The 24695-nt window shown below is 37.6% G+C and overlaps 1 protein-coding gene across 1 annotated transcript; it reads left to right on the top strand.

The window, feature by feature from the left end:
* The first annotated feature begins 9759 nt into the window (after positions 1 to 9759).
* On the top strand, positions 9760 to 12352 carry LOC120255183 ((-)-alpha-terpineol synthase-like). The gene is made up of 5 exons (XM_039263079.1): positions 9760 to 10037; positions 10347 to 10568; positions 10663 to 10801; positions 11092 to 11340; positions 12047 to 12352. Exons 1-5 carry the CDS (start codon positions 9760 to 9762, stop codon positions 12350 to 12352), a joined length of 1194 nt encoding a protein of 397 aa, XP_039119013.1.
* The last annotated feature ends 12343 nt before the right edge of the window (positions 12353 to 24695 follow it).

Below are 24695 nucleotides of genomic sequence, written 5' to 3'. Positions count from 1 at the left end.
TTTAAAATGTCTCATCTACTTAAAAAAACAAGATGACAAGAATTGAATCCAACAATAGTGGTCCACATGTTTGAAATAATTTTTTAAATTGCTCATATCCATTAAATCAGAATCAAAGTTAACAATAGTGTCCAATCTAAACCTTGTAATAATAATATTATTATTATCAAATAATTTGTACTTTAATAATAATCAAAATATTAATAAAAGAATTTAAAATAATTTTCAGATTAATAATAATAATTTCAATTTCAAATGATGTTCTTTATTTAATAACAATTTTTTAAAAAGAATTGAGATATAAAAATTAAAAATAAGTTATTTAAATAATTATAAAAATAGGGTCTGAAATGCAAAAAAAATCAATGATTTTGATTTTAAAATAGGTCCAGGCAGCAATTCAATCAGCTCCTCGATATAATGATACTGGGGCTATTTGAACAAATAAAATAATTTTAGAATTATTTAAATAATTAATTTGTAGGGTTAAGAGGGTAAAAAGTCCCATTTACTTCACTATCCTGATGAAAAACTCAGCTTTTTCTGAGAGAAATGAACCACTTGGACGCAAGTGGATTAATGCTTGTCTTTTCAGTTTGAAGTGCAATTGACTGTGTATCCTAATTAAAAAATAGCATCATTTTGTAGTTTAGCAACGAGGAGCATGGTGCTCAAATGGGAGGATGTTTAATTACTAGGCTTTTTACTAAAGTAGTCCTATTTTTTTTTTTTTTATTTAACCAAATAACCTCGGACCATGACATCAACCACATGAATGATGTGATGTGCTGACTGATTATTATTTGGATTTTTTTAATAAAACAAAAGTTATGATTTTCCTACTATTTATACAAGAGATGATGTTATTGACACAAACAGAGACGTGGCTCATTTGTCATCCGTTTAATTGCTTTAATTTAGCAATATTTGAAAAAAAAATTAAAATAATTATTAATCTATCTATATATTAAATAATAAACAAATACTAAAACTTATAAACTTTTGGTTAAGAATGAGCATTGTTTAGTTCCTTGATATTTATCATGGAACTGAGTTTACTTGATTATTTTTTTGGTTTTTAATATTTGTCCCGTTTTTTTTAAATTATTTTTATCTAAAACTTTATTTTAGATTAAATTTCAATTTTTTCAAAATTTTAGCTACAAGGGTCTTTTGTGGAATTTAGAACATTATTAAGTTGATTACTATAACAACCAAACATAAAAATAAAAGATTACATTAATACTAGTTCCCAACCAAATATGGTTATTATAAATTACCATAATATTTCTGGACATATAGTATTCAAGACCTCATTACTGTATAACTGTAACCAAATGACCCGTAAGTTATGTAACACTTGTTATTGCTTGATACAATAAAAAAAAAATAAATAAAAAGATAAAAGAAATTCTAGACATTATCATATATATATATATATATATATATATATATATATATATATTACTTACCAAATTCAATAAAAAGTCCCAACTCTAACACATTAAGATTCATAGAAAAAGGATGAATTTAGATGGAGAGGGACGACCGGATGAGGGTAAAGATGAGAAGAAAAGAACAACGAGGGGTGTGTATATATATTCATATAAAGTGGTAATCCACCTTAGAACCATATTTCCCAAATTTAGTTACCACCATCACCAAATAAGGGGAAAATTAAATTATGTACATATTCATGGATGCTTCGATTATAATGATTAAGTTTTTTTGTTTTGTTTTGTTTTTTGTTTTTGTTTTTTGTTTTTGTTTTGTTTTTGTTTTTTTTGTTTTTTTGTTTTTACTTTTCAACTTACATTTTAGTTTTTTTAGTTCATATTTAGTTTTAGGTTGTACATTATATATCTGTTTTTTTTAAAAAAGAAAAATAACACATTTTTTGTCACTATTATTGGTTTAGGTGCTAACACTATGTGCAACCTCACTCAATTCATGTCTGTGGTTTGATTTGACCATGTTTGTATTATAAGCGGCAATCTCATAGATTTGATGAATACTAGTTAGGGTGGCAATAATCTGTCCGGACCCGCCGGCCCGATTTTATCCGGCCCGGAATAAAAAAGGTTTGGACATAAGGTTTGCAAATGCGGGCCGGGTCCGGACATGGCTTGGTTGTCTGGATTTAAATTCGGGCCGGGTGCGGACATAAAAATTCGGACAACCGGGCCCTTTTAACCCCTAAAACTTTAAAAGCCCACAACTTTAGGCCCATTTGTTTTAAGCCCATTCTTTTAAAAACTTTAAACATATATTGTTTTTTCTATTATGACTTAGATTTTTCTATAATTTGAGTTGAGTTTTGGATTATTGATGTTTTTTTTTTTTGCATTTAATGTGAATTAAATTATTTTTGTATAATTTAATATTTGAGCGAACTTAAAAATAGCTTATAGAATTCGGACAAATTTGGACATCCGGACAACCCGATTTTAAAATAAACCAGGTTTGGACATGCCAAGTTTGTCCAGATTTAAAACCGGTCGGGTCCGGACACAAGTTTTTCTATTTATATTAGTAGTTGTCCAGACCCGATTTTGTCCGGACACGAATTTTTGCCACCCCTAATACTAGTTGTACCAAATCTTGAGGGTTCCTTTTGAAGAACATTATTAGACTTCGAAATGGGTTGTGATTTGAACCCTGGGCACTCGAAACTCAAACTCATATATATAATATATATATATATATATATATACCTTTTGTAAAACCCGTGAAACCTTAAATGCCAATAATATATTTATTTATTTTATATGTATAGGTATAATTATAAGTGCTTATTTAATTATTATATATTATTAAGAAATCTTTAACTATATTACATTAATTTAAACAGTTACTCTCTTTTAATTTTTATATTTTTATTTGAAAGATTCAAATTTTATAAAATTCTTCTCATACTCAACTTAGTGCAACGAGCCGTTTCGGACGAGGTGCATTAAATTCTTGCGTAAATTACAATTTTGCCCGTGTCTTTTTATAATTTCTTCACTCATATCAAAGAATAATGCTGGTTTTCATGACAATTTTCTAACTTATCTCTATGTTTTTTTTTTAATATTTATTATATTGGTAATACGGTCTAATTTTCATGTAGGAGGAGAAATTCACCTCAAGGATTGAAAAGTTGAAAGATGCTACAAAGCAATTGCTTCATGAAAACAAAGACATCATCCATCAATTAAAGCTCATTGACACTTTCGTGCGTAGGTCACATGGCGGCGAGGTGCACCATTGAACCAAGAAGAAGTCCACACCGAAGGAAACTCCATGTTCGTTCAAAGCGAATGGATAAGTTTGCGGATTCGACTGCGCTGCCGGTTGAGAGAGACTTGAGATCTGGTTCGGAAGCTAAGTTGGTTCACTCAAGACCTAAACCGTCTCTCTCGATTGCCTTGTCTCCAGAATCTGAGAAACTGAGATGAGCTTGCGAGAGTCGCAGTGCTCACTTTGACTAAGGGTTTCGTCAACAAAGATAGCTTGCTCGACGTCATTCCGTCCATCATTAACAAGGAGCTTGCTGGCCCTGTTACTCCTTTGAACGACTGCACATTCTTGTTGCCGATGGAGAATAGAGTGGAGGTCAAGGAGCTGTGCAAGCTTGGTACTTTTTCCGCGACGACTAAAGACGGACCGTGTATGCTTCATATTTCTCCGTGGTCTGCTGAGTTGGGAGCGGTGGGGAGGGCGTCGGGAGAGGGGCAATGGGTTCACATTTGGAACTTACCCCTTCATGCTTGGTGCTGGCCCATTATCGCGGAGGTACTCAGGCCAGTGGGGGAGTTGGTCACTCTTTCGCAAGCTGAGGTTAAGCATAAATACTTCATTTTATGCGCTGGTGAGGCGTAGGGCAGGGGTTTCGCTTCCTCTGGAGCTGGATCTCAGCATGGGGATGAGAAAATACCAGGTTTTATTCACAGGTGATCGCGGCGCGCTCCCAGTGTTCCGGCGTGATCTGGGAAGATACATACTTGACTCAATGGAGGATGGAGCGGCTGTGAAGTCGGGGACGCAGGTTCAGCCTGAGGAGGAGGCTAGGAAGGTGACTGATAAAGGGAAAGGGAAGGTGATGGTTGAGCTGAGCTCCCACACCGGACTGCGGATCGATGGCGAGGCTCCGGCTAGGCCAGCTGTGAATGCTGGTTCGGAGAAGGTACCGGGGGTCTTGATTTCACCGGAAGTGGTCGAGCTTTGCTCCCACAGTGGTGCTGATGCGAACGTTCCTTGGAATCGGGAGGTTGGGCGTCGGACCGGTGGTTTTCCGGTTGAGCCGGGTCAGACCGATGGACTTCGACGGGCTTAGTCTCCCGAGCGGAGGCAGGTGTTGCGGAAGAAATGGGAGAGGACGCAGTGTACGAGAGAGTTACGTGTCGAGCATGGGGGCTTTCATCAGTCGAGGGACCACGTTAAGGATCCGCTGGAGCAGGTTAAGGAGACACGTGGCCTTCTCGTGGCATCCGAGGATGGGGCGGCACTTGTTAAGGTTGGGATGGAACACGATAAGGAAGGGGCGGAGCACTTTAAGGATACTTGCACGTGGGGTGGCGGGGTTGATGTGGATGGTGTTCCGCTGGACCAAGTTAACAACATTGATGGGCTGACATCGTTGAGGTTGGTTGAGAAGCTGGATCAGAAGAACCTAAAGGCCCATGAAGTGGGTGTGGAGAAGAATTTTTTTGATGATTCCATTGCTCTCATGATTAGGCCGTTTGAGAACACGGCCCATAGAGCACTGCCTGAGATTGATTTGGATGTAGGGGATCCTCTCCTTATTTGTGATGTGGGCCTGCAGGTGGGCCGGCCTTTTGTGTCCAAGCCTGAGTCAGTTTCAGGAAAGGATTGGATACGGGGGACAGAGTTGTTAGGGATTCAAGAGGCAAGCAGATAGGAGAAGAGCCCCTAGCGCCAGTGAAGTTATCAAAAGTTAATTTTAAAGACAAGTCAGCGGTATCTATGATTGATCCCCTCGATGGTTTTCTTTGGCAATTTATTGCGGGGGGGGTGGGCACTTGTTCCGGTTCTAGCTCAGGAGGACGCTGGGGGTCGCAGTGGCACTGATATGATGTCAGAAGGTGATGAGGGCTCTAATGAACGTCCTACGGATGATGTGTCTTTGGGAGTCGAAGTTGAGTCGGACGACTCGCCTTCTGAGTTCGAGAGGAACCTTAGGGAGCTGTTACCTGGGTTGCAGGGTGGTTTGGAGGCTAGTGGGCAAAGGCAAGCTACGGGACTCAGGAAAAGCGAAAAGTCTAAAAAACCTTCTTCCCGGTTCACTGAAGATGCTGGGTACTTGACTGAACCACCCAAATCGACCAAGAAGAAAGGAACAGTGACGGAAGAGGTGCAAGGTAATAGCTCTAAACCGCTTCTTATTTCAGATTGGTCTAATGTGCAAATTGCTAGCTACTGTAATGCATGTGGCATTTCATTTACTGAGTCCGTGGATGCATGTGTGAATCATATTCGTTCGTTAGAGCTGTCTCGTTCTATGATTAGTAAGGGTTTGGTGGCAACTCCCTCTGGGGGTTGTGGGAACTAACTTGTTGTTTATGAATATTATAAACTAGAATGTTAAGGGACTAGGTAGGCCAGCGAAGAGGTTTCTAGTTAAGGATTTTCTGCATTTACATTATGCTGATGTATGTTGTTTGCAAGAAACAAAACTAGATAGGTTCTTACCGGCTACCTGGAGGGAGATTGGGGGTAGTATTCTTGATCAGTTCGAATTCATTCCGGCGAAGGGTTCCGTGGGGGGTATTGTCATTGGGTGGAATAGTGTGTTAATGGACAGGGACTCTTGTTCCGGGAGGGGGGGAGTTTTGTCTATCGGTGGATTTCGTGACGAAGAAGGATAAATTAAGGTGGCGATGTACAACGGTTTATGGGCCTATTGAGCGATCGCGCAAGTCGGCTTTTTGGAATGAGCTTCGCGGTTCCAAAGATGCTGTGGGGATCCCATGGGTTATTTGTGGAGATTTTAATGCAATCTTCAACGTGGCGGACAAATCAAATGGTAACTATAATTTGGAAGACATCAGGAGGGCCAATGATATTAAGCATGATTTGGAACTGCAGGAACCCCCGTCTGTGGGGCGGAGATTCACATGGACCAATAACCAAGAGGAACCTATTTGGGTGAAACTAGACCGCTTTCTGGTTAATTGCGAGTGGTTAAGTCACTTTCCTAGAGTGATTCAAATGACCCTCCCGCGGTTGGGCTCGAATCATGTGCCGATTAGGCTGGAAGTTGGTAACCACTCATCTAGACCTAGACCTTTTCGGTTTGAGAAGGTTTGGTCTCATTCGGAGGGGTTTAATGATTTGGTGAAATAATGGTCGGCCGAGAGCACACATAGGGGTGTGGTGCGTTTATTCTGTCTAAGAAAATTGCGGGGGTCAGGGAGCGCTTGCGTCAGTGGGCTAAATTCAGCTTTGGGTCGATCAAACTGAAAAAATTAGCCTTGATGCAGGAAATGGAGGTTCTGGACACTACTAAGGAATCAAGATGCCTTACTCTTGATTAGCTCCAGATAGAAAATGATATTCTCTTGAAGCTTGAGGATATCCGCAAGCAAGAAGAGGTCTATTGGAAACAAAGATCGAGGACCCAATGGATCAAAGAGGGAGATGAAAACACTAAATTCTTCCATGCGGTGGCGAACGGTCGGAAGAATCGCAACCTCATCCCGGGCCTTAACCAAGGAGGGACTATGATTGTGGACCCCAGTGAAATTGGGAAAGTGTTCAGTGCACATTTTAAGCAATCCTTTGGTAGTCAGCGGGATTTTAGAATGAGGGTTCATCTCCAACACCTATTTCAATTGAAGAACCCGGTGGATCTGTCTATGTTGGAAGATCCGTTCTCTATCGAAGAAATTAAAAGGGCAGTGTTTGAGTTAGGTAGTGATAAATCCCCAGGGCCTGATGGATTTCCTATTCATTTCTTCAAGCAATTTTGGGAAGTGGTTAGTGGGGACCTCAGTTTGCTATGTGAGGATTTCTATTGGCATCGTGCTAATCTGGAGCGGATTAATTGGGCTAGTATTGCACTTATTCCTAAGGTGGATACTCCGGAGACCCCGGGGGATTTTAGACCCATTAGCCTGATTAACTCTTCGCTCAAAATTATCTCTAAAGTGTTAGCTTCGAGGTTGGGTAAGGTGGTGAATCAGTTAGTGGACAAAGAGCAATCTGCTTTTCTCAAAGGGAGGTGTATCATTGATAATATTGCAACAACGGAGGAACTTATTTTCAGTATTCATAAGAGGAGGTTGTCGGGTCATATTTTGAAAGTTGATTTCAATAAGGCGTTCGTTCGTGTAGATTGGGGTTTTCTCCTGGATCTACTGAGAGCTAGGGGCTTTGGGGAACGCTGGATAGGTTGGATCAATTGCATTTTGGTATCTTCGAAAGCGTCAATTTTGGTTAATGGCTCACCTAACGGTTATGTTCGCTACAAAAGCGGGCTCCGTCAAGGAGATCCGTTATCACCTTTGTTGTTCGTATTGGTTACGGATGTTTTGAGCTCTATGTTTGCTCATGCCCTGAGATCTAGGATCCTGGTGGGGGTTCCCCTAGGGGAATTTGGCAGTAGATGTAATTTACATTATGCTGATGACCTGCTTGTTTTGACAACGGGAGGTCTGGAGGATCTGAGGATTGTGAAATTAATTCTTTATTTGTTTGAGGGGATGACAGGTTTAGCTACCAATTTCTCTAAAACGTGCCTTTTTTCTTCGACTTTGGGGAAGCTCCCTGACAGAGATGCAGAGGAAACCCTTAGCTGTGCCAGGGGTTTGCTTCCAGTCACGTATCTTGGTATCCCGATCTCTGGGAGAAGGCCAAGGAAACAAGATTGGGAAGGGCTTATTGCTAAGGTTAGGAAAAGGCTGGCGTCGTGGAAAGTGAGGCACGTTTCCCTTGGTGGTCGCCTAACGTTGGTCAATGCGGTTCTTACTGCAATATCAACATATTGGATGTCTATATTCATGCTACCTGGTTGGGTCATTAAAGCGATTGACCGGATTAGACGTGACTTTCTCTGGTCTGGGGCGGACTTTGACCACCCGAAATGCAGACTTATTAGTTGGCAAAACGTCTGTCGTGGACGTGACCAAGGGGGTTGGGGTATCTTGGATCTCAATAACTTCAATCACGCGCTTGTGGGAAAGTGGTGGTGGAAATTTTTGACTGACCCAGGATGGTGTGGTGCTGATGTTTTTCAATTCAACTACGGCATGGCCCGATGGAATATATTCCCTAGGCATTCGGGTCGGATGTCTTTCTTCTGGAAAGGAGTTGTGAGTTGTATTCCGGTCTTTAGGAGCTGTATTGTCCATGGTATTGGAGCAGGGAGGGAGACTTTATTTTGGAAAGATAACTGGCTAAATGGCAGAGCACCTATGTATATTTGGCAGGAGGAATTTCGTAGAGCTATTGAAACTTCTGGCACTGTGCGGGATCTAATTTCGCTGTTGTACCAGCCTCCATTCTGTTATGAGGTGGATGCCACTTCTTTCAAGGAACGATGGAGATCGCAGGACGGGGTGTTAGGGGACACAAAAAGATGGCGTCTGATTGGGAATGGTAGTTTCTCTGTTAAATCTTTTTATACCTTTCTGAACGACGGTGGGCTGCGTTGCCCGGTTGCGAAGTTTTTTTGGAAGAGTACTTGCCCGAAAAAAATCAATATTTTTAATTGGTTAGCTTGGAAAAATAGGATCCTCACTTTGGCGAACTTGGAAACTAGAAGGTGTAATCGGCTTCCAACTGCTACCTGTGTGTTGTGTCACGCGGCAATTGAGACAGTAGATCATCTCTTCTTACAATGCTCGATGGCGAAGCTGGTGTGGTGTTACTTTAGCAGATTGTTCAAGCTTCCCGAGCCGCCTAATAGTCTGCTTCAACTATGGGGTGAATGGAGGTTATCGATCAGACCGGATTATAAAGAGTTAGGGGTCTTAATTGTGAAGTCGATTGTGTGGAACATCTGGCTTGCTAGAAATGATTGCATGTTTAATGCTAAATTGATGTCTGCTCATGTGCTTTTAATGAAGATTGATCGCATGTTATTATCCTGGTTTTCTATAGTTCATGAGAAATCGAGAGCCAAGATGGAGGAACATTCTTCTACAATCAGGCGTAGTCTGGACTTCCTTACTTCCACTGGGGAGGAGCAAGGGAGAGCATCGTTTCAGGATGCTGGGCCCGATACGCATACTGGCTAGTTAATTGTATTTGTGGTGGTGGGTGGGAGGGGTCGGGTGGGGTAGGGGAGGTTGTTCCTTACCTCGTTTTGTGTCTTTTGATTTCCTTTTGTTTCTGTTCCACTGCTTGTGGTTCGTTTTGGCGCCCCTCTTCTTTCTGTTAGGGGCTTGGTTGTATCTTTGTTTTTTTTCCCTTTGTTTTTAATAGAAGTGGTTTATCCACCTTTTCAAAAAAAAAAAATTAAATAACAAGTAAACTATAAATGAGTGCTTTTATGTCATTTATCATACATTTAATAAGATTTCTCGAGCTAAAAAGATGTAGAAGAATAGTTTCTTAACCATGTGAAATGTACTTTTAATTCTAACTATGGATAAATATCTTAGTTGGTATGGTTTTTAATTCTGATATCTCCGTTTTTCTTATGGGTAGGAGTTTTTGATGGATTCAAAGATGAAAAGGGTAACTTCCAATTGACCATTCGCAGTGATATAAATGGAATGCTTAGCTTGTATGAGGCCTCTCATCTTGTCATGCATGGAAGGAGAGGATACACTAGACAAAGCTAGGATTTTCACAACCAACCACCTTAAGACTATCTTTAAGGAAGAAAACATAGATCCCATACTCAAGGAGCATGTAGTGCATGCTTTAGAGATGCCAATGCATTGGAGGGTGCCAAGGTTGCACACTCATTGGTTCATCGGAATGTATGAGAAGGAAGACAACATGAATCCTAACTTGTTAGAGTTTGCAAAATTAGACTTCAACATGGTTCAAAGTATATACCAAGGAGAACTCAAGCAATGTTCACGGTAAGAGCAAATAAACTAAATAGTTCATATGTATTAATTACTTCATCTCAAACATTTATTCAAATTAATTATACAAAAATGATAAAATACATGAAGAGAACTTGCTTAATATGATATATGCATACGATGTTATATGGTAGAGGTATTCAGGTTAAGAAATGCACATAATTTTAGAAAAGAATTAGAGGATTTTAGAACAACAATTGTATTAGATGAACTCCATTCAACCAAAAACTAACTAAAATAGGTTGAGAAGCTTGCATGTTTGGAGATATGTTAAATTAATCAATGAGAGGTTATTTGTTACAGGTGGTGGGCTACTCTCAATCTTCTTGATGGTGATTTAAGCTTCACGAGAGACAGATTAGTCGAAAACTACTTACTTGCTATGGGCTATGCACCTAAACCAAAATTCTCCTTTTGCCGCGAGACTCTTACCCAAGTTAATAGTCTAATAACAACTATAGATGACATTTATGACATCTATGGATCTCTTGATGAACTTGAGCTTTTCACTTCTGCTGTTGATAGGTGATTGTTGGTCTTCCAGCTTATTTGAATAAAAATATCAAATAATAAGAAATACTCACTAATCTTGTTTTATGTTTCTTCATATAATTTTCAGGTGGGATATTAAAGACATAGATTGCCTCCCAAAGTACATGAGGAAGTGTTTTTTAAGCCTCTTCAACACAACCAATGATATAGCATACAAAGTCCTCAAAATGAGGAATGTCAACTGCATTCCATATCTAAAGAAATCAGTATGTTCCTATTAAAGATGATTTTTTTTTTCTATTTTTGGATCTTGTTTACTATAACATTATGTTATCCTATGCTTTGATTGATTAATTAGGTATAACTTTAGTTATGCTTATCTTATGTAGATTTAATTCCTTTATAATATGTGGATTGTAAGCCTCTATAAGACTTGTGGAATTATAGAATAATATTAGTGATGTTGGTATTTTAATTATTTATAATAAACTTCATATATATCTTTTACTATATCTTAACCTATAAAATTATTTCACATAGTTTAACATGGTGACAGTGGCTAGAATTGTGCAAAGCTTATTTGGTGGAGGCAAATTGGGCACACAGTGATTACAAACCAAAAATGAAGGAGTATTTGGATAATGCGTGGATTTCAATAGCCGCGTTTCCTATTCTTTTCCATTCATTTTTTTGCATAAGTGAAGATATGTCAAAGGAAGCTTTGGAAAGTCTAGAGAATTTTCCGAATATAATGCGGCAATCATTTCTAATTTTTCGCCTATGCAATGATCTTGGAACATCAACTGTAAGTTAGAAAATTAACTCTTCATTCCATATATACTTTTACACATTATTATCGTTATTCACTTGTTAGAACTTGGGAAAATTTTAATGTGAAAAATTTTAGTATTATATAACAAGAGTGGCAACTGTCAAAGGACATTAAAAACAAAGTATTGAAATATTGATTAAAAGTCACTTTTCATGGCAAATAATATGCTTTGTAATATGTTGTAATATTATTAGTCCAGTGGTGAGTGGAGTACAAAGACAAAATAGATATTAGAAACATATATATGTATGTGGGAAGTATTCATATATTGTTTCTAGTGTTATCATGTATGTTAATGTTATGCTGTAAATTGATATTTTCATTATTTTTGTTTTTCATGCATGGTAACTTTAGTTTTCATTATTTTTGTATTTCTTGGGTTTCTTCGGTATCTCTTAGGAGTTCTACAGTGCCTTTTAGGGTTTCTATATTGTCATAAATACCAATGGAGTTAATGGGTTATGTATGTACCTATGTAAATGGATATAAAGCAAACTTATGTATGAAAAAGCTTATCTTCTTCTTTATTTGTTTGTGAGTAGTTGGAGAGGTGATAGGTTCTTATCACTAGTTGAGAAGCAAAAGTTTTTTATTTATAAATATTATGTTTCTTCATAAACTTAAATTTATCAATAAAAATAGGTAGGTTTACTTACTTGTATCATTTATAATTTCACAGGAAGAGGTGAATAGAGGTGATGTCAAGAAATCCATCCAATGTTACATGCATGAGAAAGGTGTTTGGGAGACAATTGCCAGAGAGTACGTAAAAGATCTTATAAGAGAAACATGGAAGGAACTAAATACAAATTTCTTTACAATGAGTTCTCCATTTAATGTATCCTTTAATAATTTGGCAATGGACATTGCACGTATGACACAATGCATCTACGAATATGGAGATGGGTATGGCTTACCAGAAAATGAGACCAAAGATAGAGCTTTATCACTTTTGATTAAACCCATTTCCCTTGGTACGATGTAACTATTATCCTCATGTATGCTAAGTTCTCTACTTTAAAGTACTAGTTTACCTACTAATATATATCATTAAGTAGGTGAATTTCTTCAAACAAGTTTATTTTTCTGTTCATTACTTTAATTTTTTTTTTTCAGTAGTGCGATATTTACATTCTTGATTTTAATATTTACATTCTTGTTTTTAATTTATTTTCAATGTGTTATAATTTTATGCTTTATGAAAATTATACGAATTGATAATTAGACCATTTATATCTTGTTTTGTGCTTACATGCATTGAAAACCCCACAAGGGAAAAAAATTTCAAGGGCAAATTTCCTGAGGTAAATTTCAAAAGTCATTTATTAGTTTTTCATAAGCATTTTCAAAAACCTCTCTTGAGTATTAGACAGATTTAAAAAACTACCACCTAAATATTCATTTTTTCTAGCAAAATTTAAAACCTATAATCATGTGAATTTCCTTTATTAAATAGACATCTTTATAATCAATGCGAGGAAACATAGGGCCCCAGGGCTGGGGGGTTACTGCCCTCCTATTGTTGACAGGTCAATGGGCACCCTTCCCTCCCTTCACTCCGAAGTTGGTTTACTATAATATAATAAATAATTTTTGTATATATATATATATATATATATATATATACAAAACTACATTTCATTTTGTAGAGAAAGTTATTTTGATTATTGAAAAAAAGAAGGGTTAAAATAAAAAAAGTTTGGCGAAGTGACCATTTTTATTTATTTTATTTTTTCTCAATGATCTTTCCGAGTAGGTTGATTTTGTTTGTTTTTTTTTCTCATTTGTGAAATTTTTTTTGGATGTTGAGTTTGTGATTTTTAAAGAGTTTGATGAAATTTGTTGAAATGGTTGTGATTGATTAATGTGGATTGATTTTGGGATTTGAGGAGTATTAAAAGAAAAATTTATGATTTCGTAAGAAATAAAAAAAAATTGAGAAGTTTATCTAAAAAAAAACTATTAATTGAAATATAAGTTATCATTTTCCAAAGGTATCTGATAAGTGCTTGAGTAGACATATTTTTATATATGTTTTACTTGCATTGAGCAACATTTTTACTGTGGTTTATGTCTCATATTGTGTATTTGGTGTTCTTTTATGCATATAGTTTGTGAATGCCTTGAAGAGTAAAAAGGAAGCAAAGATAGGCTATAAAGACACAATGTTGGGAGTTCTTGTTCAATTCAAGGATCAAGACACGAGAGCAGTTCATAAACGTGGAGATGTGTGCCAACTTCCAAGAAGATTAAAGTCAATTCACTATTTGGAAGGGCACAAAGGCAGCCACATCTTCATATTCCTTCTCTTTGTGAAGATTGCAAGACCTCTCAAAGATACGTCGATGAAGAAAAGTTTTATAGCCTACCACATGGACGTGTGCCCGGACATGTGGCCTTAAAAGAAGAGTGTTCAGATCGCGTTTTGTGAAAAGTACCGCAGCAATTTCACTGTAGCAAAATTACTGTTCACGCGACCGCGTGGAAATTTCTACAGCCCACGCGGCCGCGTGGAAAATCCACACGGGCGCGTGAGGGCACGTGACAGACGCGATCTAAGGCCTATAAATAGCCGTTTTGCCCAATTCTTTCTCATTTTTTGTGCGGCTCTTGAGGGGTGAGACGGCTAGGGTTTGGAGAGGAGGTCTTTGCAGCTTTGGAGGCGCTTCGTCACCAACTTTGATCGATTCCTCCTCCGTCATAGCATCGAGGAAGCCACCGGTGAACTTAGCTTCGGAGTGGGTCCTTCAAGACGTCGAAGCTCTCCATCAAGGCCATCAGTTCATATATAAGGGGGTTTATTTCTATGGTTTTAATGTACTTTCATTCATTGATGGTGTGTTTTGTATGTTGCTCCATGGAGAGCTAAAACCCTAGAGGGTATTTGGGCTTGTGAACCCTAGGATTCTCATCTTTTGTGGATTTGCTTTGTGTTTCTATTTAATCCGAGTTTGATTAAGTTTCATTCTTGATTGTTTAATGCTTGATTGCCTTATTGATCTTATGGTTATTTGGTTTGCATGATTTGTTGCCTTGATGGGAGAGAGATCTCCATTAGGGTTATAACCTCAAGATTGAAGAGGGTTGAGAGGGTGAGTCATGAGATAGTGAAATGTCCCCTTTCCACTCCGATTGGTGTATTCTATCTCCATTCCCTAAGCTCTATGTAACCATATTTGGTGGGAGGCGTGAGATTGCTCGATTTCTCCGCCGGGACATTGTAGGGGGTTAGGATCCTTCGCCGGGAATTAGGGTTGGATCAATCTTTAGGAATTGGATACACAGTTTGGAATCCCTAGAGTGCTTTGCGGTCATATGTGGTGTGAGGTGTTGAGATTGAGCGATTTCTCCACCAGGACCTCGTAGGGGACTAGTATCGGTGATCTAGAGATAGACCCGATTATATTTGGATTTTCACGACTTAACTTACTCATCATAGAAATACTTTGCTTATCTGGTACCTAATACCTGAATCCTAGGGGGAGCATTGCCCGAATACCCCACTTTTACTGATTGAGATTCTCCTTCCATTTTACCCTTGCATATTCGTCTCCGGTGTTCATCTCTTCGCACATTAGATCACCACACTATCCCATTATCATTAGGCTAGATAGCAGAGAAGAAGTTAGTACTAGTAGCCCTGTTCTCTGTGGATTCGACTACCCGACTCATCGGGTATTTATTACTTCGACACCCGTGCACTTGCGGTACACACACGAATATTCGGACGTGTCAGTATCACTTTGTATTATTTTTAATTTTTAATTTATAAAAAGTTTGTTAATTGAATGTTTTTTTAAATTTGTAGTCTCCCCGCCTGTAATTTCTGGCTCCGCCCCTTTTTATACTTTAGATTATTGATATTATCTCCATATTAATTTCAGCTACCCATCTTTTGTACATCAAGCCAATTTTCCAACAATGAAAATCCTTCCCCAAATAAAAAACTCCTTTTCAATTTTCCTAAAAGTGGCACCATAAGTCACATTAACATATAAAAATATATAAAAAAAATTACTAATAATATCCGTGCATGCTGGCAAAATGCTAGAACTCTATCAACACATACTAAATAATTTCTCAAAACCAATTTTAACTATCACATGCTTTATAAACAAACGGTCACCTTACGACCATAAGTCTCATCCTAAGAACCTTGCTGGCATGTTTATATCCATTAGGAGAACCATAATTGCCAGACAGAGGGACTTAAGGGCAAGATTTATGCTCGTAAGCCTAACAGTAAGGACCACCAAGAAGAGCTTATTGAGAGTAGAATACTCCCGTAAAGGAGGTCGCAAACACCATTAGAGAACTATACAATCAAGCACTTACGGTGGTAATCTAGACTGTAACATCAAAATTGAAAACCTTACAGACCGAGTTTATGACTGTAAGATGCCTGTAAGCCACACGACCCATCATCTCTAGTTTTTTACGACCGTAAGTGGTTAGATATAAAAGATTTTACTGAGCAAGTTTTTGGGTAATATTTTGATGGCCAAGCAAAAGGAGAAAGGAGGAGAAATTCTCAGAGGTTTCCCTAGCAATCCAACAAGGGGGAGAGTCTCATCCATCATTTAAGGCACTATTGGAGTCGTCGAGGAGCATCCTTGGTGGTGTTTGTGGAAGATAGGTAGGATGTTCATCTGCATCCCTAGAAGGCAAAGAAAGAAAAGGGGGTTTTCATGTTTTCATTTATTTCTCTCACAATTATTAGATTGTATGAGTGTTCTTCTTTAATGGAGAACTAACTTGTTGGTGTTTGGGCTTGGATGGAACCTAGGATTTATACTTTTATTGACATTGGTTGTAGATTTTGGATGCTTTTATGTTGAATGTTTAATTGTAATTTATTATTGTTGAATTCAGTTGGGCATTTCTATTGTCTTGGATTCTATTATAGCAAAAGCCAAGAATTCATGATTGATGTACTTGTGTGACGAATCGAAAGATCTACCTAATATAAACATGTCGCAAATAAAGGGGATCACGAGTCCACCTAAAAATATGTCACTTTGGAGTTGGGATTTTTCTTCTCGTGATCCTTCTAAGTGAGTCATAGGATTTCGAGTGTGAAGCAACCGTAGGAAGTAAGCTTCTACAAGAGATTCTGGGGTTTACTTCATATGGGATTAAGGGCAATTGCTTTAAGAGAAGAATTGTCTAGTCCTTTGAATCTATGTTTTCTCTTGGAAGAGTTCATGGAGTGTACAATGGTTATAGGGTAGTATGTATCAACGCCATATATGATTAGTTACTATTCACCTTGAGAAAGGGGGTAGTATGTGTTATGAGCTCTCTCAATTCAACTAGATTGCAATATTTGTGCACCCAATGTACAGGACCTAACAAACCCTAGGGGAAGTCTATGCCCAGACACTCTATGTATTAGGAGCTCTCTCTATTCAACCAGATTGCCATATTTTATATTTATATGTTTGATTCTTAGTTTTTACTTCACACTACACTTCTTTTATTAGGTTAATTGTTAATTTTAGAGTTATTACTAGTACCCTCTAGTTCCCCATGGATGGATAACCTTGCTTCATAGCACTCTATATTACTTGACCGGCATGTACACTTACGTACAGTAGGTGACTTCAGTCCCCATCAAAAATGAAGATGAAAACATGTTACCTTGGATTCAAATTCCCTTGACACTACTTTGTAATCAATTTCCTATATTTGCTAAGTGTTGAGTGATCTTGGACCATGGAAACTCCTAAATTTAAAATGACCCCTTTCTTAAGGTGGTCAAACTCTAATTCCATACAATGACACCAACCGCCCTACGATCGCATTAGAAGGTTTAATGAATTCCACCATTAAGTTTTACCCTAATCTGGAGTGTTCTATACCATGTACCCTATCTCTAACCAAGCACTCAACCTCTATTCTTTATGTTGTGATCTATATATGATTAATTTCTCAATCCTAATCTTGCAAATCGAATATGTTTTTGGTTCTTTTGCACAAGCAAACACAAGCATGAAGCAAACATAGAAGATTCACAATAACAACTCAAATAGCCAATATAATAGAAAAGAAAATCAACTACAAGTTCATCTTAAGGTTCACTGATCCAAGGCACCAATAAAGGTTTAGCCTATCATATTATAAGAATTCAAAACATCTAATATTTGAGACATTAATGAAAACATAGAAAGAACTCCCTTAATGCTTCTATTAATGTGGATGTGGATGATGAAATCGATTTCGCTTTTAATCTATAAACCAACCGGTTGATATAGAGACGTCAACTAATCCTGGATTGTTGTCCTTTGATCTCGGCTCAAAACCCTAGCCTCTAATGAAGCTTTCACTAAAAGTACCCTTCAAAAACATAATTGGCGGGCTTTTCATTTCAAGTAAAAAGATAGTACATGCCAGTGTTGGAGGTGTGCTTGACCTGTGCTTTTTACTGGTGGCCCTTGGGACAAAATCTATGTTATTTTGAATTTCCAGCAATCAGCACCCCTGAAGAAAATGGCCATGTTATGGCTTGCCTTTCTTTCAAATTGTGCTTCAATGCTCGATTCACATTCACTCTAATTTGTTTCTTTTTGGTCCAAGTATCTAGGTATTTGTTTATTTAATACAAAATACCCAACATAGTACAAATATAGTGAAATTCATGCTAAAGACAAGTTAAGTGCATGAGTTTATAAATTGTAAAATACGCGTTAGAGATTACTTTGGTTTGTGATGAAAATTTTATAATTTATTATTTTCAGAAAAAATTCACACAAACACACACATATATATAACTACCAAATGCATATTTATATATATTTATGATAATTTTATTAAAAAATAAAAATAGTGTTTAATGACAGTATATATGCAAATACGTGTTTTATGAGGATGTATACACAAATATGCACATTTATATGGGTATATATATACAAATTCTCATTTATCTTTATTGTTCAACATATTATATTTGTTCTTATATACCATGCGTTTTTATAATTAACTTAATATCTTTCTAATTTCATGCTCTATTAGTTTGAAGCTCACTGGATTTAAAATAACATTTTGTTATATTTATTTTTAAATGTTAGTTAATGATACTTATTGGTTTCTCAATACCATGAAGTTGTATTTTGATGAGTTTATTTTGTAATAATGGCTCACAGTATTTTAAAAACTCATGTGTAAATTGATTTATTTAAATTTGTGAAACAATCTATTTTAATATTAACAAATATTTGATAATTTATGATTTTTTTAGGAAAGAAAATTATTTTAGTTACTTATCCAAAATTTTTGCTGTTCAAATTTTTACAAATTTTTAAGCTTTATGGTGTATGATTATTCTACCTAATTTTTTTTTTTGATCTACTTCAAATATTAAGTTGGATGAGTTTAAATATTTATGCACCGCATCCGAATGGTTTTGGATTTGAGAATTTTAGATGTTTTTGGGTTTTGAAATTGTAATTTTTGAGGGCATTATCATTCTTGTGTGAACTAGGGAAGGGTGGGACTCATCCTTGCTTTGCTAGTGCCAATGAGGTTTGGATCAAGTCCCGTATCACCAATGATCAGAGTTGGATATAGATGTAAGAAGGCCAAAAGTTAAAAAAAAAAAAAATTTAGATAGTTAAAAATTTTGAGTGATTATTATACGTATTTTTTTTAAATATAATATTTTTTTAATTAATTACTGAAATATTCATTTCCGTAATTATTTACGGAAAAGCGCATGTTTTATTTTTTTAATATTTTTTTAAAGGTTGCTGATCCCACTCATTTTTTTAATAATAAACTTTTATTTTTTTTAAAATCAAGGGTCCCATTAGTATTTTAAATTTAAAAAGTTTTACATTCAAACCCTTATAGTTTCATAATATTTTTTTATAACTTATTTTATTCTTAATTCTATTCTCTTATTTCGACTTTAACTAATTTTAACAGATAAAAATTATTGTTATATTCGGTTAAAATTTAAACAAATAAAAATTATTATAGTCAAAATTTTAATAGGTAAAAATTAAAATTATCTCCAAATATTAGAATAATCAAACCTACAACTATTAGGGTGGGTGGAGAGCATTAATAAAAATTAAAATTATCTCTAAATATTATTGGGGTTGATAGGATGAATTATTGGTGGCAGGTGGCACCTACCACATTTACAAGAGCCATTGGATCAAATTAATTCTAACCATTGATGCCGACTAGATTGATGAGCTAACTTGCGCCTACATGAACACGTGGGATGTGATGACTTAGGCGGGGTCATTTCCGTAATTTTCCTAAAAGGCTAATTTTGGTGATCAGAGGGCCCCGTTTATGGAAAGATTTTCTCCACCCATATCTTGGGTTGTAAATCTCTAATTGAGACGTCATTTTTGGCATTCGCTATGTTTGATTTTGAATGCAGTTTTGGAATTGAAATAAAATTGTTTTGTTATGTCTTTCCTCTAAATTCCTGGGCATTCTTAGACTAAATAGGGTTTAGATTTCCACTACGTTGTTGACTTGGGTATTCTTAGACTAAATAAGTCTACAACCTTACCCCGCTGCGTCAGTTGGTACAAGAGCTTCGTTCGAACTTGGAGGAGACATGGCACCTAGGCGTGAGCAAAACCTTCAAGACGTCTATGAGCGTGATCAGATGAATCAAATGGAGCAGAGGTTGGTGCAATTGATAGATCAACGACTTGAGGGAATAATGGATGTGATAACCCAAAGGATGGCGGCGATGATGAATAACCAGATACCAAACGGTACGCAAACTAATGTTGGTTCTGGTGAAGAGGTAACTAAATACAGGGGAGGTCCTACGGAGTACGATCAGAGCCGATGGGAGACGGGGATGCGCATCGAGATTCTTGAATTCCATGGAGGCCTATAACCAGACGAGTTCCTCGATTGGTTGATGATTGTGGAGGAGATCTTGGAATTCAAAGGTGTGGCAGAAGACAAACGCATGCCTTTGGTGGCTACTAGGCTTCGAAATAGAGCCACTGCATGGTGGCAGCAACTGAAGCTAATTCGGAACTGGTTGGGAAAGCTGAAGATTTGTACCTGGGAGAAGATGAAGAAGCATTTGCGCGCGCAATTCCTCCCTTATAACTTTCAGAGGCTGATGTATCAAAGGCTACAGCACTTGAGGCAGGGTACCAAGTCGGTGGATGATTATACTATGGAGTTTTACCAACTTGTGGCCCGGAATGAGGTTCAGGAGACGGAGGATCAGTTGGTGGCGCGCTATATTGGAGGGTTGAGGATGCAGATTCAGGATACTGTTAACATGTTTGATCCTGTTTCTGTTTCTGAAGCTCATCAGAGGGCGTTATAGGTGGAGAAGCAAGGAAGGCGTAATCCTAGTATTTCTGGGATGCATAGCAGTGGCGCTAGCAACAACAATTCCCCTAATGGCGTGAGTTGTGCTGAAGCGAGCAGTGGGCGGGTGCCTGTCCAACCCGGAAAAGCAAGCAACGGCACGTTCCGGTGTTTTGGCTGTGGATAATCAGGCCATAGGCTATTTGAATGCAAGAAGTCCGCCGGCAAGAAGGTCCTTCTCATTGAACTGGAGGGAAGGGAGTTGCAGTAGAGGAAGCTATTTCACAGATTGCAAAACCAATTGTGGATGAGTTCAAGGATGTGTTTCCTGATGAACTGTCTGATGAACTGCCACTATTGCGAGATATCCAGCATCAGATTGACTTGGAGCCCGGCGCGGCGCTTCCAAATCGGCCCCACTATCAAATGAGCCCAACATAATATGAAGAACTGCGGCGACAAGTAGAAGAATTGTTGGCCAAAGGGCATATTTGGGAAAGTTTGAGCCCCTGTGCGGTTCCAGCCCTTTTGACACCAAAAGATGGTTCCTGGCGGATGTGTGTAGACAGCCGAGCCATCAATAAGATCATGGTCTGGTATAGATTCCCTATTCCCAGTCTTGATGACTTGCTTAACCAACTGAGTGGGACGACCATGTTTACCAAGCTAGACTTGAGGAGCGGGTACCACCAGATTCAAGTAAGGCCTGGTGATGAATGGAAGACGGCGTTGAAAACACGTGAAGGGCTCTATGAATGTCTCGTGATGCCTTTTGGGCTATCCAATGCTCCCAGCACCTTCATGCGGGTGATGAACCAGGTTTTGAGGCCATTTATTGGCAAATGTGTTGTTGTATATTTTAATGATATTTTAATTTATAGTGCTAACCCCGAGGAACATCAGGAGCATTTGTGGGAAGGTCTTGAAGTTCTTCACAGGGAGAGGTTCTTCGCCGCAACCAAGAAGTGTGTCTTTATGACATAAAGGGTATCATTCCTTGGCTATATCATTTTTGGAGAAGGCCTGCAGGTGGATGAATCCAAGGTGGAAGCAGTGAGGCATTGGCCATGACCCACCACCATCACGGAGGTTCGAAGCTTTCATGGGCTGGCATCATTTTACAGGCGATTCATTCCTCACTGTAGCAGTATCATGGCCCCATTGACGGACTGCATGAAAGATGGGAGACTTCTATGGACTCAAGAGGCGGAAAGGGCGTTCGAGGTGATCAAATTGCGCCTCTCTTTGGCCCCAATTTTGGTGTTACCAGATTTTCACCAACCTTTCGAATTGCACTGGGATGCCTCCAAGGTAGGGATTGGGGCGGTCTTGAGCCAGAACAACAGGCCCATCGCCTATTTCAGCGGGAAGTTGACCGGTGCTAGGACGCGGTATAGCACATATGATGTGGAGTTCTACGCCATTGTGCAGGCTGTCAGGCATTGGCGCCACTATCTTTTCAACAGGGAGTTTATCCTGTACACTGATCATGAGGCGCTGAAGTACCTACATCGGCAAGATAAAGTGTCCGCACGACATGCTTCATGGGTAGCCTATCTTTTCCGCGAGATTTATCGTTTGCATGGTCTTCCTACCTCCATTGTGTCTGACAGGGACACTCGTTTCCTGAGTCACTTCTGGCAAAGTTTGTGGAAGATGGTGAACACCAAGTTAAATTTCAACAGTGCCTACCACCCTCGGATGGCCAGACGGATGGCCAGACGGAAGTATCAACAAATCCCTGGGAAACTTGCTGAGATGTCTAGTTGGGGAGAATGTGAAGAGTTGGGAACAGAAAGTGTGCTAAGCGGAATTTGCCCACAATCACGCAGTTAACCGCAGCACAGGCTTCAGTCCCTTCCAGGTGGTGTACTCTTCTTGTCCCAATGGGCCTCTCGACCTACTTCCACTACCGAGAAAGACCAGACTACATGGGAAAAGCGGAAGATTTTGTGGAAGGATTACAAAAAATTCACAAGACAGTGCAGGCTAACTTAGAACAAGCTGCAGGAAAGTACAAGAAAAATGCGGATAAAAGGCGTAGGTATGTGGAATTTGAAGTTAGTGATTATGTGTGGGCCATCCTGACTAAAGAAAGGTTCTTTGTGGGGGAGTACAACAAACTGTCCGGCAAGAAGATTGGGCCGGTGGAAATTATTGAGAAGATCAACCCCAACGCTTATCGACTTAAGTTACCAAGTCATGTTCGAACCGCTGACGTGTTTAATGTTAAACACTTGGTGCCTTACCATGGTGATTCCTCAGATGATGATAATTCGGGGGCGAATTTTATTCAACCTGGGGGGAATGATGCGGACCAGATTGACGGGCTAGCTTGCGCCTACATGGACAAGTAAGATGTGATGACTTAGGCGGGGTCATTTCCGTAATTTTTCTAAAAGGCTAATTTTGGTGATCAGAGGACCCCGTTTATGGAAAGATTTTCTCCACCCATATCTTGGGTTGTAAATCTCTGATTGAGACGTCATTTTTGGCATTCGCTATGTTTGGTTTTGAATTTTTATTCTATGGTGTCAATCGAGAATTTTCTATTTTTGGAAAATTTTGATTTATTTCTCTTTTGGCGTTTTCTTATTGGTCTATTTATTTGCAAGCTTTCGGGTTATGAAGACAGTTTTGGAATTGAAATAAAATTGTTTTGTTCTTTGTCTTTCCTTTAAATTCCTGGGCATTCTTAGACTAAACAGGGTTTAGATTTCCACTACGTTGTTGACTTGGGTATTCTTAGACTAAACAAGTCCACAACCTTACCTCGCTACGTCAACCATCCATTTATTAGTTAGGCCTATATAAACCCTTTAAGTCTCTTTTGTAAAAACACACAAGCATTGTTGTAAAAAAGATTAAGAATATAGAGAAAAGTTCTCCTCTAAAACTTGTGTCATTCTAGTTTATTTATTTTCTTGAAAAGTTATTTTATTTCATTTACATTCAAGCTAGTAAATTTTTATATTCTTGTTAAACCGAATGAAGGAGGCTACCTTAGCTTGGTCGAGAGGAACACCGACCAAGGGCCGTATGGACTCTTGAAGAAAGAATAAGCTTGTGACGAAGAAACACCGATGAAAGGCTGCACTTTCTTTACGATTGCTAACTACTTAATCTTGATCAATGGACTCAGGTATGTTTTTTGATGTGTGTTCACCAATCGACTTCCATATAAGCTTCCTCCAATTTTGTTAGTATACATATTTAGTCTCACTAAATTCACAGTTTTTTATTTTCAACAAAATGGGGTAGGTGCCACCTAGTACCATTAATTCATCCTCTCAACCCTAATAATATCTAGAGATAATTTTAATTTTTATTAATGCTCTCCACTCACCCCAATAGTTGCAGGTTTGACTATTCTAATATTTGGAGATAATTTTAATTTTTACTTATTAAAATTTTGACTACAATACTTTTTATCTGTTAAAATTTTGACCGAATATAACAATAATATTTATCTGTTAGAATTCTTTAAATTAGAGATAAGAGAGTAAAAGTGGGAATGAAAAAAGTTATGAACAAATACTATGAAACTAGAAGGGTTTGAATGTAAAACTTTTTTAATTTAAAATATTAATGGGACCGCAGGTTTTTTAAAAAAAAATAAAAGTTTAATATTAAAAAATGAGTTTGACCTTCAACTTTTAAAAAAAATTATCAAAAAAATAAAATATATGCATTTCAGTAATTATTTACAAAAATACATATTTCAATAATTAATTAAAAAAATACAATATTAAAAAAAAGCCTTATTATGCTAATGAAAATTTACTAGTGTATCGGTTAATATTTATTTGTTCTAAGATTATAGAATATTTTATTAATATACATACGTGGAACCCCGTTGCTCTAGGATTTCAACATGAACTCAACAAGAAAAGTGATGAAGAATGTAATAAGAAATTATTATAGTGTTCAATTTTTTATTTTTCTTCTTTCCTTTTTACTTATCTAGCTCTAAGTTTGAATATTTATTTTTATGGGCCATATATTCTAAATTTCATGCAAAAGGAGAAATT

This window comes from Dioscorea cayenensis, unplaced genomic scaffold (genome assembly GCF_009730915.1).
Source record: "Dioscorea cayenensis subsp. rotundata cultivar TDr96_F1 unplaced genomic scaffold, TDr96_F1_v2_PseudoChromosome.rev07_lg8_w22 25.fasta BLBR01000874.1, whole genome shotgun sequence".
Classification (NCBI taxonomy): Eukaryota; Viridiplantae; Streptophyta; class Magnoliopsida; order Dioscoreales; family Dioscoreaceae; genus Dioscorea; species Dioscorea cayenensis.
This window is presented reverse-complemented; position numbering and strand designations above follow the sequence as displayed.